Here is an 18247-nt window from a genome sequence, read left to right on the forward strand (position 1 = left end):
AAACAAAAGAGAGGGAGAAAAAATTTTAATAAGTTCAATTTAAAAAAATTAAAATAGTAGGGCTGTAAAATTCTAATAAAAAATATAAATAAAATAATAATAAAATTTAACTAAAAACTTTCAACTCTATTTTTTTAAGTAGAGTTAATTAAAATTTTTTTTTTTTACTCCTCTCTGTTCCTCCATTTTCCTCTACCAAAAGGGATTCGTTTTTGAAGTTGTAGTAGCCATAAATATACATTTGTCCCTTTTCACACAGATCTTTAATTGACGCGCAGCCCTTCGTTACCGTGTCAGGATTGTTGAGGATTCAATAGCAGTCTCGTGGTCATGGCGAGGGAACAGGCGAGTGTGCTGAACGCGCTCGATGTGGCCAAGACGCAATGGTACCACTTCACCGCCATCGTCATCGCCGGCATGGGCTTCTTCACCGACGCTTATGATCTCTTCAGCATCGCCAACGTCACCAAGTTGTTGGGACGTATCTACTACACCCATCCAGGCTCCGACAAGCCCGGCAGTTTGCCGCCGAGAGTGTCGATGGCCGTTAACGGCGTGGCTCTCTGTGGAACGTTGGCTGGTCAGGTTTTCTTTGGGTGGCTCGGCGACAAGTTGGGGAGGAAGAAGGTGTACGGGATGACCCTCGCTCTTATGGTTATTGCCTCGCTGGCTTCTGGTCTGTCTTTTGGTGACACCCAAAAGGCGTCATCTCCACTCTCTGTTTCTTCCGATTCTGGCTTGGCTTCGGAATCGGTGGCGACTACCCTCTCTCCGCCACCATCATGTCGGAATACGCCAACAAGAAGACTCGTGGAGCGTTTATTGCCGCCGTCTTCGCTATGCAAGGTTGGTTTTCCTATGACCACGTACTGAATTACTCGCCTTCATTTGCTTTAAACAATTAAACAGATACTCATGTAGCATGTTTCAAAGCGTTTTCGAAAATGCTATTTACGATTACGATTCTTCAGGGTTCGGAATTTTGGTTGGAGGAATTGTTGCTCTGATCGTCTCCACGGCGTTCGATCACGCGTACAAGGCTCCGCCGTACAATGTGAACGCAGCAGCTTCTCTTCCAAAGCAAGCCGACTACGTTTGGCGCATAATTCTGATGTTCGGAGCTGTGCCGGCGGCCATGACGTTCTACTCGCGAGCGAAGATGCCGGAAACGGCCAGGTACACCGCTCTGGTGGCCAGGAACGCAAAACAAGCAGCAGCCGATATGTCGAAGGTCCTCCAAGTCGAACTCCAAGCCGACGAGCCGACAAAATCAACCGAAAGAGGCAGCAACAACAGCTTCGGTTTGTTCAGTAAGGCATTCGCTCGCAGACATGGCCTCCACTTGCTCGGAACATGTGCCACCTGGTTCCTACTTGATATTGCTTTCTACAGTTCGAATCTTTTCCAGAAAGATATTTATACGGCAGTGGGATGGATTCCTCCGGCGGCTGAAATGAACGCCATCCATGAAGTCTACAGGGTGGCAAGAGCACAAGTACTGATTGCGCTGTGCGGCACCGTGCCGGGATACTGGTTCACGGTGGCCTTCATAGACATATTGGGACGATTCTTCATCCAGCTGATGGGTTTCTTCTTCATGACCGTCTTCATGTTGGCGCTCGCAATTCCCTACGATCACTGGACCAAGAAGGAGAACAGGGTTGGGTTCCTTGTGATGTACGCACTGACCTTCTTCTTCGCCAACTTCGGTCCTAACGCCACCACTTTCATCGTGCCAGCCGAGATCTTCCCGGCGAGGCTGCGGTCCACTTGCCACGGGTTGTCAGCGGCTGCCGGAAAGGCCGGAGCGATCGTCGGCGCGTTCGGGTTCTTGTATGCAGCACAGAGTAAAGATCCAAAGAAGACTGATGCAGGGTACCCACCTGGGATTGGGATGAAGAATGCTCTGATCATGCTTGCCGTCATTAACTTTGTGGGGATGTTGTTCACGTTCTTGGTTCCCGAGGCTAAGGGAAAATCTCTGGAAGAGATGAGCAGAGAGAACGAGGAAGAAGAAGATGATGCAGCAACCACAGCTTCAAGAACTATTAATCCAGTCTGATCATATGTGAATTCAATTAGCGATATGAAATGTTTTCTCTATCAAGTTAAGTGAAGAAAGTGAAGGTGTGTGCGCCTGCAAGTATATAAGCTTGGATGATATCACAGGATCGAAATTAGTGGCAAAAGTATAAGAGAAATTCAGTTTTTTTGGGGTATACTTTGGTTATATATGTGATTCCAAGTAGAATCAAATTTCAAATTAAAGCTTATTGTAAGAAAACGTATTACTTTGTTTAATCTTGATTTTCTAATAGAGGGAGGTTTGTTTATATATGCTTGAGCTTCTAGGCCAAAGGCAAAGGCCAATATAATATGCGAGTGCTTTTTTGGGTGATATATTTACATTTACGTGTTTTGATTGCATTGACTGAATGGTAAATTTGAAATTATCCTTCCCATAATAAATATAAGATTTATTTTATAATATTCAAAGCATTAATTTTATAAGTGGAATTATTGAAAAATTGTATAAAAGGAATATGATGTCTTTAGGGATATGACAATATCGATGGGTCATATGACTTGCCAGCTGGTTCGGGAAATCTAATATTTGACCATAACTGAAATTTTTTTAATGTAAAAATAGAGAAATAAATAAATAAATTCAATCTTCAATATTTTTTGATAGAAAGGCAAAATAATATACTCCTCCGTCATTAATATAGAACCTAATTATTGAGCTGATTTTGGTTTTAAATATAAGACCTATTTATCATATTTATTAATTTTTTCTAAATTATCTCTATGGATACTTCTTCAATTATAATCAAGTAGAAGAAGGAAGAAGGATATTAAGAAAGATAATTATGACGTTTTAAAAAAATGTCATATTTCTTATAATTAATCAACTTACCTAACTTCATTAATCTAATTAAATTAGTTAATTAGATCTTATATTAAAGACTAGAAGAGTACTAAATAATAATAGAGGTTTTACAGTACTACAAATGAAATTGGAAAAATAAAAAGGACGACACATCAGAAGAAAAAGAAGAAGCATGAATAACTCTAACAACTATGGAAGAAAAGTGGCAAAGCAACTTTGAGATATCTCTATCTAGAATAATAACTTTAGAAGATGCCACTTTAGATGAGAAATACATTGAGGGCAGGGCAATCTAACTGCTAAGAACTTGTAACTCAAATTTTCAGCACTAATGGTATGATGTCAGTAGAATCAAACTCGTGAGATCTTTTATAAAGTAGCTTTCACGCTAGCTGCCAGATTACAATGTCGACTGGGAGACTGTAGGGGTGATGGCAAAATTAAAAAAAGGGTTTGAAGATAAGAATAGTGAGTATTCACGTGGTGCTTTCATTGTGCCATGAACTTGAAATTAAAATAAATTTAATACTCCTCCGATTCTCAATATAAAACCTATTTAACTAATTTGATTAGATTAAGGAAGTTAGGTAAGTTAGTTATTTATAAGAAATTTGACATGTTTTTCCTAAAACACCATAATCATCTTCTTTAATATCCTCCCTCATTCTTCTACTTGATTTGGTTGAGGGAGTATCCATAGGGATAATTAAAAAAAAATTGATAAATATGAGAAGTAAGTCTTATATTTAGAATCAAAATTAACTTAACAATTAGGTCTTATATTAAGGACTAGGGGAATATATTCATATAGGGGCCGGCATTACACAGGATCCAACCAATTTAATTATACCTTGATCGCGGCACGTTCACATGATTACACCAGGAAAAAACCTTAGGTCAAGTTCATTCTCTAATCATATATGGTTATGTCTCATTTGGATGATCCTGATTTAATTTTCTTTTTATTTTTAATTGTTCAAAATAGTTATTCTAATATGTATAAAATCTAAAATAAAGATAATTTCTTAACTATCATTCTTTCAAAAAATAGATTTTTTTATTTATAATTAATTAATTAATTATTTAAATTTAAATCATTCAAATCAAATATAGACAGTCCAAATCTAATAAATTTAAAGTAGTCATCAAGATAATGAGTACCAAAACTGATTTTTGTCTAGTCTTGTTTGTGATTGCTTGCCCATGACTTCTGGCTCACACTATTTTTTTTCCCCGTCATCTTGCGTATTCAGCCAAATTTCTGATGCGACTAACTATGGAGGCGTGTAGAAAATTGAACGCATCTTTTCCCATTGTTGTTTTCTGTTTAGCTCTTTGATCCAGTTATGTGATTTCATTGCTAATATATATTGCACACTAGTAAAAGGGAAAAAAAGAAAATTTACAGTGGGACTTTTACCGGTGGCATTTTCGCAAAAAAAAAAATCCCATCTCTTAAATTTTCCAATTCTATTTGGTGAAATATTTAGTCTATACATAGTTTTATGTAAAGGATTATAATTTGCCAATGATGAACTACTATGGCCGTCCACTTTCCCAGCCTTCTTCTGGCTAGAATTTTTAAATATTTTTATTTTTAATAATAAATAATATCCGTTGACTTCAATTATTATTTTAATTTCGTTTCGTATTTTTAGCATTCTTTCATCTCTTGCATAAAAAATATCAACCTTTAGAAATGCCAGTTTCTTTTCAAAAATCATTTATAATGTGTGACATGTATATGTAGCCATTCTGTAATATGAGCTAATATATATAGCGTTGAAAAACACTGATAAACACTTAAGTTTAGACAAAACTTTTAAATTATGATTAAAAATTTACTTAAACTATTCCAAACTGCGGATACACTGCAAAGACAAAAATTTGACTGCTAATTAAATTTTGAGTTCACATAATAATCAGACTGGATTAACAGTTCTTGAAGCCGTGGTTGCTGGATCATCACCTTCTTCTTCCTCGTTCTCTCTGCTCATCTCTTCCAACGATTTCCCCTTTGCTTCTGGAACCAAGAACGTGAACAACATCCCCACAAAGTTAATGACGGCCAGCATGATCAGAGAATTCTTCATCCCAATCCCAGGTGGGTACCCTGCATCAGTCTTCTTTGGATCTTTACTCTGTGCTGCATACAAGAACCCGAACGCGCCGACGATCGCTCCGGCCTTTCCAGCAGCCGCTGACAGCCCGTGGCAAGTCGAACGCAGCCTCGCCGGGAAGATCTCGGCCGGCACGATGAAAGTGGTGGCGTTAGGACCGAAGTTGGCGAAGAAGAAGGTCAGTGCGTACATCACAAGGAACCCAATCCTGTTCTCCTTCTTGGTCCAGTGATCGTAGGGAATTGCGAGCGCCAACATGAAGACGGTCATGAAGAAGAAACCCATCAGCTGGATGAAGAATCGTCCCAATATGTCTATGAAGGCCACCGTGAACCAGTATCCCGGCACGGTGCCGCACAGCGCGATCAGTACTTGTGCTCTTGCCACCCGGTAAACTTCATTGATGGCGTTCATTTCAGCCGCCGCAGGAAGCCATCCCACTGCCGTATAAATATCTTTCTGAAAAGATTCGAACTGTAATATGCAATATCGAGTAAGAACCAGGTGGAGCATGTTCCGAGCAAGTGGAGGCCATGCCTGCGAGCGAATTCCTTACTGAACAAACCGAAGCTGTTGTTGCTGGCTCTTTCGAATGATTTTGTCGGCTCGTCGGCTTGGAGTTCGACTTGGAGGACCTTCGACATATCGAGAGCTGCTTGTTTTGCGTTCCTGGCCACCAGAGCGGTGTACCTAGCCGTCTCGGGCATCTTCGCTCGCGAGTAGAACGTCATGGCCGCCGGCACAGCTCCGAACATCAGAATTATGCGCCAAACGTAGTCGGCTTGCTTTGGAAGAGAAGCTGCTGCGTTCACCTTGTACGGCGGAGCCTTGTACGCGTGATCGAACGCCGTGGAGACGATCAGAGAAACAATTCCCCCGACCAAAATCCCGAACCCTGAAGAATCGTGAAGAACGTCTTCAAAATAGGCTTAATGGATTGCTATAAATCTACAGTGATTAATTGATTGTTTAGAGGAAATATTCAGACGAGTAATTCAGTGGTCAGAGTAAGACCAACCTTGCATGGCGAAGACGGCGGCAATAAACGCTCCACGAGTCTTCTTGTTGGCGTACTCCGACATGATGGTGGCGGAGAGAGGGTAGTCGCCGCCGATTCCGAAGCCCAGCCAGAATCGGAAGAAGCAGAGGGTGGAGATGACACCTTTTGGGGTGTTACCGAAAGAGAGACCGGAAGCCAACGAGGAAATGACCATAAGGGCGAGGGTTATCCCGTACACCTTCTTCCTCCCCAGCTTGTCGCCGAGCCATCCAAAGAACACCTGACCGGCCAAGGTCCCACAAAGAGCCACGCCGTTGACGGCCATGGACACGTTCGGCGGCAAACTCCCCGGCTTCGTGGAGCCTTGTTCCGTATAGTAGATGCGTCCCAACAACTTGGTAACGTTGGCGATGCTGAAGAGATCGTAAGCGTCGGTGAAGAAGCCCATGCCGGCGATGACGATGGCGGTGAAGTGGTACCATTGCGTCTTGGCCACATCGAGCGCGTTCAGCACACTCGTCTGTTCCCTCGCCATAACTACCACACTGCTACGTACTGAATCTATCCTTAACAATCCTGACACAGTTACGAGGAGTTGTATGTGTCTCAATAATATATATATATATATATATATATATAAAGGGAAAATCTCGGTCCTTGGAATATGAGAAATTCTAAATTGGGTCCTGAAATTTCGGAAATGACAGAATAGGTCAGTGACCCAATGTGTCATTTGTCAAATTAAGAGGAATTGACAACTTTGCCCTCGTTTGCATTCATTCACTACAATGATTTAAGGAATCACTATAAGGGTTTAGGTGTTACCTAGATTTGTGTAGCGAATAACTACTCACTTTTTCATAGTCAGGTGTCTTGTTATTAACTACAACTAATTTTGTAATCACTAGAACAATGTAAGCATTACTTAGATTTGTGTAGAGAATAACTACTCATTTTTCATAGTCAGGTATCTTATTATTGTCAGGTACCTTATTATTAACTACAACTAATCTTGTAATCACTAGAATAGTGTAAGCGTTACCTAGATTTGTTTAGAAAATAACTACTCACTTTTGCTTAGTCAGGGGCAAAATTGTCAATTCGCCTTAATTTCACAAATGACAGATTGGGTTAATGACCCATTCTGTCATTTTCGAAATTTAAAGACTCAATCTGGGATTTTGTATATTCCAAAGGCTTTTTCTGGAATTTTCTCATATATAAAAGTAAAGTATTATTTAAAAAGCTAAGAAAACAAGGAAGATGCCAGTGATCTTGCCGGTTGTTTCAAGCCAACTACGGTGTGGCGGGCTTGATTTTTTAGGCCGAGACTTTGACGTAAACAGCTAGCTAGATCATGGCCACCATTTTTCTCCAACCAGCTTTTGTATTCATAATATAAGAGTTAATTCAATTTTTAATTTGACATTAAATATAAGATCCAAATCTATTTTGTTTCTCCTATTTATCTATTTTTTTTAAAATAGTCATCTTAGTATTGCACATGTTAAAGGTCTTATCAAATGACAATTCTAGTTAATACATGTAATTAATGAGCATATTTTAATATTTTAATCTATTTAAATTAGTTAACTATTAATTAAGGAAGGGAGCTAGTATTAATTTTCCATGCCTTTGCGTCATGGATTCGCCTATAAATCATTTTTTTATATTTCTGTGGATTGACCATAATATAAAGACTACATAAAAAAAAAAAACTCATTCATCTTTACAGTGTGTGAATTGAAAAGTATGCGGAGAATGAAGTCAAGAAGAAGGTGGAAAACAGAAAAGTCAGAAGAGTTGTGCGGGAGTAGTGAGAGGGACATGAAAGTGAAAGAGAAAGGAGTAGTCAACATTATCAGCTGGCGGAGGAGAGAGCACAGTAACATACAAGTATTACTTTCACTGCCCTCGTCACCTTTTAGATATTATATATATATATATATATATTTTCCTAGCTACTTCCCAGGGACCTAGATGTGAAAGAGAGAGAGGGAGAGAGAGAGTACCTGGTTCATACGAGGAGAAAGAAGCTTTTTAGAGAGATGAGAGAGAGGATGGAGAGGGACAAGTTTGAAGGTGATGATGATGTGGATTTATATATAAATACATATACAAAGAAGAAGAAGAGCATATACCAAGATTATTCCTCCCAGGTTGAAATCATTTTATTAGTCAATAATAAACACCCAACGCTATGCCTCCAATGAAGCAGTTGTTCTCTTAATCTTGTTCACATGATGAATTAATCTCCATATATATATATGTTGTCATCACTCTTTTTACTACTCCATTCGGTTCTAAATATAAGACCTATTTTATAATATAAATTATACTACAAAATGAGTCTTATATTTAGGACCGAAGGGGTATTATTATTTCACCATATATATATATATATAACCTCTATCCATGCACAACAATTTGATGCATGCACAAAAGCTCGCTATAATTTATAGTTTGTTAATAATATAGAACTTATATTTTTATATTTATACAATATATGGATATGCGTATTAAGTAAACTTGAATCCAATTTTGTTTTCGTATAAAATTAAGAAAAAAAGAGACCACTTATGTAGATATTTAGCCTTATATGCTTTTGACATTCAGTTCTTCAATTTAATCATTTTTTTTTGGGGGTTCTTTTACACCTCATCATTAGCCTTCAAAAGCCTGGCATGACCTTCCTATATTTACTAAAATTTCTAACAAAAAAAATGTAAAAACAACAGACCTATATCTGCGTCTTCTTATATTAAGTTAAAAGATGAAATGATTCATGGTTTTGTCTTCCCTAATTCCCAATAAAAAAAAATCCCTAATTATGTCTTTATGCTCTTTATCTTTGATAACAATCATAACATGGAACACACACATCCCTAAAATTCATGGTTTTGTCTCCTCCTGAAATTCACACAGAAGGTATCTTATATATATAATCTTAATGTTCTCAAAATAAACCCATTTAAAGCAATTCAATGATTGCTTTAATTCATCTTGATTTGCAAGTCAAAACATAATTATATATTAATTTTGCGGTCCATGCCCCTTCTTCACGTTGCATTCACACTATATAATAATTTTATAATGCCTATTTTAAATTATATGTTTTGTTCATGCTTGCCGTCACATTTATATTTGATTACTGTTTATTATGATTGAGGCAAAGTTGTTATGTTTGGAAAATGATAGTGACAAGCTTTCGTGTAAAATCACACGTAAAAGAATTGTGATTGGAATTTATTTTTTAACAAAAAAAAATCGTTAATTAAGAATGCACTTATAAAAAAATAATTAAGAATATACATTAGAGAGGACAAATTTAAATTTTAATATTTTTTATTTGAGTTATCGTCTCAATTTTTTTTATATACTATTTGAATGATATCTCCTTACCAGCGACTTAATTAATTAGATATAACTACATAATGACTCATCATAATTCTAATCAACGTTATAACGTATATAACTTCTTTTTTTTATTTACAAAGTTCGAACTTTTTAATTTATTTAAAGAATATTATACATCAGAAGTGGGTCTTATAATTTCCGTGTTGTACGTAACTTTACCCGCATTCTAACTCTTAATATTGTATGTGATGTAATGTTGTTATTATTCAGGCCAAACGAAAATGTTGTTATTAGAAAAATATAATAACGTGTGAAAGATGTGTTGAATTATTTGAACAATAAACTTGGCAAAATACCCAATTATTCCTTATTGTTCCGCCTAATTTGAAAAGAAGGAATAACATAATATAGCATGGTCTATGAATAGTAAATTCGCATATGAAAAGTACACAATAATAACAAAGTTTTTATCCCACTTGGTGAAGTTGGTTATAGGCTTGTTTGGAACAGCTTATAAGTAGCTTTTCAATCGTGATTTACAGAATACGAGGCAAATATATGAGAGAAGTTTTATCTCGATTTAAGTAAAATGTGTTTATGAAAGATTTTTACCGCTGTCCCAAACAGGCCCTATATAGATCCGAAAAGTACACAATGAATTTATATATATCAATTTGACTATATCCATCAACATGGCAATTATCACTAAAATTAACTTGAATATATGGAAGCTTAATTCAGTCGTCCGGTGTATTTTGATTATTAACAATGAAGATTCTTGTGGCTTTCGTGCATGTATCAATTATTGTCTTTGATTACTGGACATTAATTAAGTAATTATATACAGAAAATAGTCATTATCAGCTAAACTAAGACTAAAATAATCATCCATATTTGAGTGTTGCTTGCTTCCTTAATGGCTACATCATACTTGCATGCCATTCATATTATAAAGAATTTTTAAAAAGGAGCCAAGCTTTTCTAAAGTTTGACATTTTTTATGCTAGAGTACACATAAAGAATGCCAACAATAGTAAACGAAATTATAGGTCGTGGAGTTAAAAGTGTTCAAAAATAATAATTGAAAGTGGGCGATTTGTAAATACCTCTATAAGAGTTCTCTGAGTTTGGAGGTATGTCCTGATCCTGGTGAGCTCCCGGGCTCAACTCACCTAAAGTTTTCCTTTCACCAAAAAAAAAACATAAAAAATTTTAAAAATTTTATCCAGAATCGCTGAATTTATTTTTCTTTTAAAATTACAGCTTTGTTATTAAAAAATCTTACTTACTAAAATTAACCGATTAAAATAAGGGAGTGGTTCGCTAATAGGTTAGAAGATAAACGCTAACGACAGACAATTTTGTTTTGCATGAACTATGAAACGCGTAGATCAACTCCGCGTAGAATTTGAGACGTAAGTGTTAAGTTGAACAAAGACCTAAATGTATATATCACTATCGAAGAGTATAATAATACCGTGCTTATATTATTGCTCTCACACTCTTTTATTCTCCTTAATTAGTCATTGTCCAAGGCATTGCGTCTTTTTCACAAAGTGTGAAAAACTAGCTATTTTGGGACAAAAAATAAATAAAATAGAGAAATAATATACTGCAAAATGATTTTATAAATGAAAATATCTTCTACATCATCAAATTGAAAAAAAAAACAAAATGTATATAGCACGGGTGGTGCACATTCCATATATCAATTTGACTATATCCATCGACGTGGCAATGATCACCAAAATTAAGTTGAATATATGGAAGCTTAATTCAGTGGTCCAATGTATTTTGCTTATTAACAATGAAGATTCTTGCGTCTTTCGTGCATGTATCAATTATTGTCTTTGATTACTGGACATTAATTAAGTAATTATGTAAAGACAATAGTCATTATCAACTAAACTAAGACTAAAATAATCATCCATATTTGAGTTTTGCTTGCTCCCTTAATGGCCACATACATACATGCATGCCATTCATATTATAAACAATTTTTAAAAAGGAGCCAAGCATTTCTAAAGTTTGACATTTCTTATACGAGAGTATACATAAAGAATGCCAACAATAGTGAACGAAATTATAGGTAGTGAAGTTAAAATAGTATTAAAAATAATAATTGAAAGTGGGTGATCTGTAAGTACCTCGATAAAAGCTCTCTAAGTCTGGAGGCATGTCCTGGTCCTGGTCCTGGTCCTGGTGAGCTCTAAGAGCTCAATTCACCTAAACTTTTCCTTTCATAAAAAAAATAAAAAATTTAAAAATTTTTTTCCAGAATCGCTGAATTTATTTTTCTTTTAAAATTACGGCTTTGTTATTAAAACTCTTGCTTACTAAAATTAACCGATTAAAATAAAGGGAGTGGATTCGCTAATACTACCTCCTGTCCTAATTATAAGAGCCAGTTGACTAATTTGAGGAGATTAAGGAAGTAAGTTGAGTTAGTTATTTGTCATAGATAGGTGTTGTATTTCCTAAAATATCTTTGCTAATCAAGTGTAGTGACTAGAACTCTTATTATTAGAAGAGCTACTTTAGAAAAAAAATATAAATATGAGAGACAAAGTGGATTGGGGTCTTATATTTAGGACCAAAATAAAAGTCAAATAAGGTCTGATATTAAGGACCGGAGGTAGTATGTTAGAAGATAGACGCTAACGACAGACAATTTTGTTTTGTATGAACTACGAAACACGCAGATCAACTCCGCGTTGAATTTGAGACGCAATTGTTAAGTTGAACAAAACAGAGAACTAAATATATATCACTGTCTCGTACTAACTCCGGTTCTAAATATAAGAGTTAGTTGATTAATTTAAATAGATTAAGAATATAAATTAAGTTAGTTATTTATAATAAATATGTTATTTTTTCTAAAAAATCCTTACTAATCAAATTTATCGATTAGAACTATTATTATTAAAAGGATTATCTTAAGAAAAAAATAAATATGAGAGATAAAATAAATTGAAGTCATATATTTAAAACTAAAATAAAAGTCAAACGAAATTTTATATTATAGACCGAAAGTAGTATAATAATACTGTGCTTGATATGCATCCCTCAGTAATAATTTTTTTATTTATATATTTCAGCACACTCCCTCTAAATAATACTGTTAATTATTGATGAGGGAATCGTACAGTTGAAGTTATTATTGGTATAATAGAGCTCAGCTCAGAACCTTGACATTTCTATTATACTACCTCTAGTCTTTAATATAAAATATAAAAATTGAATAACTAATTTAGAAATATCAAATTCTTCGGTGGGGAAGATTTAATTATTTTCTTCTCCATGAATAATATGCAAGGAACCACTAAGCAATCCGCTAGGTTAATTCCTTTTGTTTTTTGTTTTAGTTTATATTACTCTCACACTCTTTAAAAATAATAATTATTTTCTAAATAACTAATTAAACATAAAAAATTTAAATTATTTTATCCAGAATCGATGAATTTATTTTTCTTTTAAAATTACAGCTTTGTTATTAAAACTCTTGCTTACTAAAATTAACCGATTAAAATAAAGGGAGTGGATTCGCTAATACTACCTCCGATCCTAATTATAAGAGCTAGTTGACTAATTTGAGGAGGTTAAGGAAGTAAGTTGAGTTAGTTATTTGTCCTAAATAGGTGTTTTCTTTCCTAAAATATCCTTGCTAATCAAGTGTATTAACTAGAACTATAATTATTAAAAGGACTATCTTGAAAAAGAAATTGAGTAAATATGAGAGACAAAGTGGATTGGAGTCTTATATTTAGGACCAAAATAAAAATCAAATAGGATCTTATATTAAAGATTGAAGGGAGTAGGTTAGAAGATAAACACTAACGACAGACAGTTTTGTTGTGTATTAACTATGAAACGCGTAGATCAACTCCGCGTTGAATTTGAGACGTAAGTGTTAAGTTGAACAAAGACCTTTTTGTTTTTTTGTTTTTGACCAGAGAAGTTGAACAAAGACCTAAATGTATATATCACTATCCAAGAGTATAATAATACCGTGCTTGATATATATATCCCTCAGTAATAATTTTTTCATTTATACAATTCAGCACAGTCTCTCTATATAATATTACTACCTCCGGTTTTTAATATAAGAGCTAGTTTAACTCTCAATTTGGTCCTAAATATAAGACTCCAATCTATCCTGTCTCTTGTATATATTCATCCATTTGTTTCAACGTAATTCTTATAGACTATACTAGTTGGACATGTTAAAGGTTTAATCAAATAGTAGTTTTAGCTAGTATATGATTAGTAAAGGTATTCTAGGAAAGACAACATCTAATTATTACAAATAACTAATTCAATAAATTTTTTTAATCTGTTCAAATTAGTCAACTAACTCAGTAATAATTCTTTTATTTATATATGTCAGCACACTCTCTATATAATATTATTAATTATTGATGAGAGAATCGTACAGTTATAGTTATTATTGGCAGGGACTCTTATTGGTGTAGTAGAGCTCAGGCCTCCGATCCCTAACATTTCCATTATATCACCACCAGTTTTTAATATAAGAGTTGAGTAACTAATTTAGGAATATAAAATTTTTAATTATTTTCTTCTCCGTGAATAATATGCAAGGAACCCCTAAGCAATCTGTTAGGTTAATTCCTTTTGTTTTATTTTGTTTTGTTTTATAGGTTATATTACTTTCACACTCTTTTATTCTCCTTAGACATTGCGTCTTTTTCACAAGGTGTGAATAACTAGTTTGGGAGAAATAAATAAATAAAATAGAGAAACAATATACTGCAAAATAATTAGGAGATAATAACTCACATCCTAAACTATTAACAGCTGCTTATAAATTCATCAAATCCCATGTCTAGATTTTCTTCATAGAAGTAGCAAGCCTAATGCACGGTAGCCCATTTATTTTCACAATCATTAGGCCCAATTATTTTCGCAATCAAGGCCACTCATAAAGCCCATTTTATTTTCGCACTCAAGGCCTCTCATTCACCATGCTCTAAACACCAATTAGAAGCGCATGCTAACGAGGATTGAGCCTAGCAAAAATGATCAGTCTCTTATGACATAATGAACTAAGGTTAAAATTTGTACTGGGAGAAATGCCTGTATTTGGTACTTTACAGTGCATTTAATAGAATTGTATCAAATAACCATGAAAAAAAATGTGACAAAATAAAATAGAATGTTCTGCAGCAGTTTTCATTAAGAATAAATTTGCAGAGACGTGGAAAAAAAAGAGAGACAAACAAACAGAAGGGAAGGAGAAAGGAAGAAATAAAGATAGATGTACTGGGGGATTAAACATTTCAATACTTATTTTTAGGATTAGATAATAACATGAAATGGCATTGCTTTCCTTCTCCTCATCAAAGCTATAGACCAATAACTGGAAATTAGATAGTAATCTAGTATCTCTGTGCCATTGACCCAGATCAGTTATGAGATCATAACTCATACTAAACTATTACCAACTGCTTAACAGAACCTTGAATAACCAACAGGGTTGGGTCTGGTGGAAAAAACTGGACTATTCCTTCAAGGTTTGAGTTGCCATTAGAAGAGATGTTCACGTTATATTTGACAATACCTTGAATAGGATTATCTACAGTAAAAGGATACATGCATAGCGTCAAAAAAAAAAAGGACCTTGAATAAGTTCATGAAATCCAATAGCTAGAGATTTACTTCATGGACTTAGCAAAGCCTAAATGCCCAATGCACGCCAGCCCAATCATTTTCACAATCATCAAGCCCCAGTTATTTTCGAAATCAAGGTGCGGCTCATTAAGCCCAATTGTTTTCCCAATCAAGGCCTCTCATTCACCATGCTCTAAACACTGCTCGATCACAGCATTAATTAGAAGCATACATCAACGAAGATTGGATATGATAAAAAAGAGTTAGTCTCTTATAATATAGCAAAATCCTCCCTTGAGAGAGATTTTTTTTTTTTGAGTGAAAATCATTGAGAGAAATGTTCATATTTCATGCTCGACAGCGTCTCTAATACGAGTGTATCTATGAAAAGAAGAAATAATGTACAAAAAAAACGAAAAATAAGAAGCACACTTATGCTGACTCAATTGTAATTTGCTTACAATTTGACGTCTCTCATCCCCCAACCCTTTTCTCAGGACGTTATGCGGCAGTTTCCACTAAGCATAAATTTGCGGAGAGGGGGGAAAAAACAGGAGAGAAGAAGAAAGGAAAAATAGAGATGATGTAGTAGTCGTCGGTGATTAAACATTTCAATACTTACTCTTGGGGTGATAAGGACTACTTCTTAATAATCAATGGCTTCTCGTGGCCATAGTCAACATATGCATCGCGGAATCTTCAAATTCAAATCTAACTGCGATACTTTTGTCCTCATCATCAAGGCCCCTCTTCCCAATATTCTGCTCTGCGTACCCAGAATATGAAGTACAATTTGACTTCAACATGGCAACATAATCCAATGCCTCATATAGAGCAACCCAGGAAGATTTGATTGCCTTTTGAACAAATTCTGGATAGTTGACAGGATTTCGATCATTGTAGTTGAATCTGATCTGAGTATTGATTGCTGGAAATAAATAAATATATATATATATATATATATATATATATATATATATGCTATGTATTAGTGAATCTGCTCTCCACCATTTTAGCTCTTCGAAGCTTCAGATTCACTCACCCCATGCAAGTGGGCTTTAAACAAACAGCAAGATCAATGGCATCTTCTTTCTTTTTCTTCGCTTTAATTTTTAAATAATATACATTTGTCGCTTTACGCACACATGTAATATATTAAGACATAACTCTTCGTAGCTGTCTTAGGATTGTTGAGGATTCAGTAGAAGCGTCGTGGTTATGGAGAGGGAACAGACGAGTGTGCTGAACGCGCTCGATGTGGCCAAGACGCAATGGTACCACTTCACTGCCATCGTCATCGCCGGCATGGGCTTCTTCACCGACGCTTACGATCTCTTCAGCATCGCCAACGTTACCAAGTTGTTGGGACGTATCTACTACACCCAACCAGGCTCCGAAAAGCCGGGGAGTTTGCCGCCGAACGTGTCCATGGCCGTCAACGGCGTGGCTCTCTGCGGGACCTTAGCCGGTCAGGTGTTCTTTGGCTGGCTCGGCGACAAGCTGGGGAGAAAGAAAGTCTACGGGATGACCCTCGCTCTAATGGTCATTGCGTCGCTGGCTTCTGGCCTGTCTTTTGGAGACACCCCAAAAGGCGTCATCTCCACTCTCTGCTTCTTCCGATTCTGGCTCGGCTTCGGAATCGGCGGCGACTACCCTCTCTCCGCCACCATCATGTCGGAGTACGCCAACAAGAAGACTCGTGGAGCTTTTATTGCCGCCGTGTTCGCCATGCAAGGTTGCTTTTACTTTGGCCACTGAATAATGAGTAACCTTAATTTGCCCTAAGCATGGTTAATTACTCTAGATAGTAATCCATTAAACTTGTACCGTACAATATACGTGTAGCATGTTTTAAAGCGTTTTAAAAAATTTTATTTATGATTCTTCAGGGTTCGGAATTACAGTCGGAGGAATGGTTGCTCTGATCGTCTCCACGGCATTCGATCACGCGTATAAGGCTCCGCCGTACAATGTGGACGCGGCAGCTTCTCTTCCGCCTCAAGCCGACTACGTGTGGCGCATAATTCTGATGTTCGGAGCAGTGCCGGCGGCGATTACGTTCTACTCACGAGCGAAGATGCCGGAGACGGCGAGGTACACCGCTCTAGTGGCCAAGAATGCAAAACAAGCAGCTGTCGATATGTCCAAGGTGCTCCAAGTCGAACTCGAAGTCGACGAGCAACCAAAATCATGCGAAAGAGCCAGCAACAGCTTCGGTTTGTTCAGTAAAGAATTTGCTCGCAGACATGGCCTTCACTTGCTCGGAACATGCGCCACCTGGTTCTTACTGGACGTCGCATACTTCAGCTCGAACCTTTTCCAGAAAGATATTTATACGGCAGTTGGATGGCTCCCTCCGGCGGCTGAAATGAACGCCATTCATGAAGTTTACGCGGTCGCAACAGCACAAGTACTGATCGCACTGTGCGGCACCGTGCCGGGATACTGGTTCACGGTGGCCCTCATAGACACGTTGGGACGATTCTTCATCCAGCTGATGGGTTTCTTCTTCATGGCGGTCTTCATGTTGGCTCTCGCAATCCCTTACGACCACTGGACCAAGAAGGAGAACAGAATCGGGTTCCTTGTGATGTACGCACTGACCTTCTTCTTCGCCAACTTCGGTCCAAACGCCACCACTTTCATCGTGCCGGCCGAGATCTTCCCAGCGAGGCTGCGGTCGACTTGCCACGGGCTTTCAGCTGCTGCCGGAAAGGTCGGAGCGATCATCGGGATGTTGGGGTTCTTGTACGCTGCACAGAGTAAAGATCCGGAGAAGACAGATGCAGGGTATCCACCTGGGATCGGCATGAAGAATGCTCTGGCTATGCTGGGTGTGAGTAACTTTGTGGGGATGTTGTTCACGTTGTTGGTTCCAGAAGCTAAGGGGAAATCTTTGGAAGAGATGAGCAGAGAGAATGAGGAAGAAGAAGGTGACGAGACGGCTAAAACCTCGGCTTCAAGAACTACTATTAATCCAGTCTGATGTTGTGAATTAAATCAGCGATAATAAAATGTTTAATTTTCTATGTGAATTGGGTTCAGTGAAAGTGATGATGTGGTGTGCCTGCAAGTATATCATCAGCTCAGATGTGTTTCCAAAAAAATGCTTGATTTTAAGGATGATGATTTGAGTTTCATCGATCTGGGGTATGACCAGACCACAGCTGATTCGAGAAACTTAATATTTGACCATAATTAACAACAATTTTTTTTCCAAGTAATAAGTTAAGGGGGCAAAAAAAAAAAAGA

At 36.7% G+C, this 18247-nt stretch overlaps 2 protein-coding genes and 1 pseudogene across 2 annotated transcripts; 2 read left to right on the forward strand and 1 right to left on the reverse strand.

Annotated features, from left to right (window-relative positions):
* The first annotated feature begins 265 nt into the window (after positions 1-265).
* On the forward strand, positions 266-2062 carry LOC114749949 (probable inorganic phosphate transporter 1-5; annotated as a pseudogene).
* Positions 2063-4686: 2624 nt separating this feature from the next.
* On the reverse strand, positions 4687-16345 carry LOC114749948 (probable inorganic phosphate transporter 1-5). The gene is given in 4 exon segments (XM_028938495.1): positions 4687-5477; positions 5480-5905; positions 6029-6551; positions 16274-16345. Coding segments are annotated over 3 exon segments (1608 nt in total). The 5' UTR covers positions 6546-6551; positions 16274-16345; the 3' UTR covers positions 4687-4812.
* LOC114749946 (probable inorganic phosphate transporter 1-5) lies at positions 16212-17981 on the forward strand. The gene is made up of 2 exons (XM_028938494.1): positions 16212-16730; positions 16885-17981. Exons 1-2 carry the CDS (start codon positions 16214-16216, stop codon positions 17979-17981), a joined length of 1614 nt encoding a protein of 537 aa, XP_028794327.1. The 5' UTR covers positions 16212-16213.
* Positions 17982-18247: the final 266 nt, after the last annotated feature.

Source organism: Neltuma alba, unplaced genomic scaffold (assembly GCF_004799145.2).
Source record: "Neltuma alba isolate B1F8T4 unplaced genomic scaffold, ASM479914v2 tig00006238_pilon, whole genome shotgun sequence".
Classification (NCBI taxonomy): Eukaryota; Viridiplantae; Streptophyta; class Magnoliopsida; order Fabales; family Fabaceae; genus Neltuma; species Neltuma alba.

Excerpts from the sequence above, each read along its gene's own strand:
- LOC114749946 (XM_028938494.1), top strand. The coding sequence starts at position 16,214 with ATGGAGAGGGAACAGACGAGTGTGCTGAACGCGCTCGATGTGGCCAAG. Across the intron at positions 16,731-16,884 it reads CGCCGTGTTCGCCATGCAAG|GGTTCGGAATTACAGTCGGA; the intron begins GTTGCTTTTACT and ends ATGATTCTTCAG.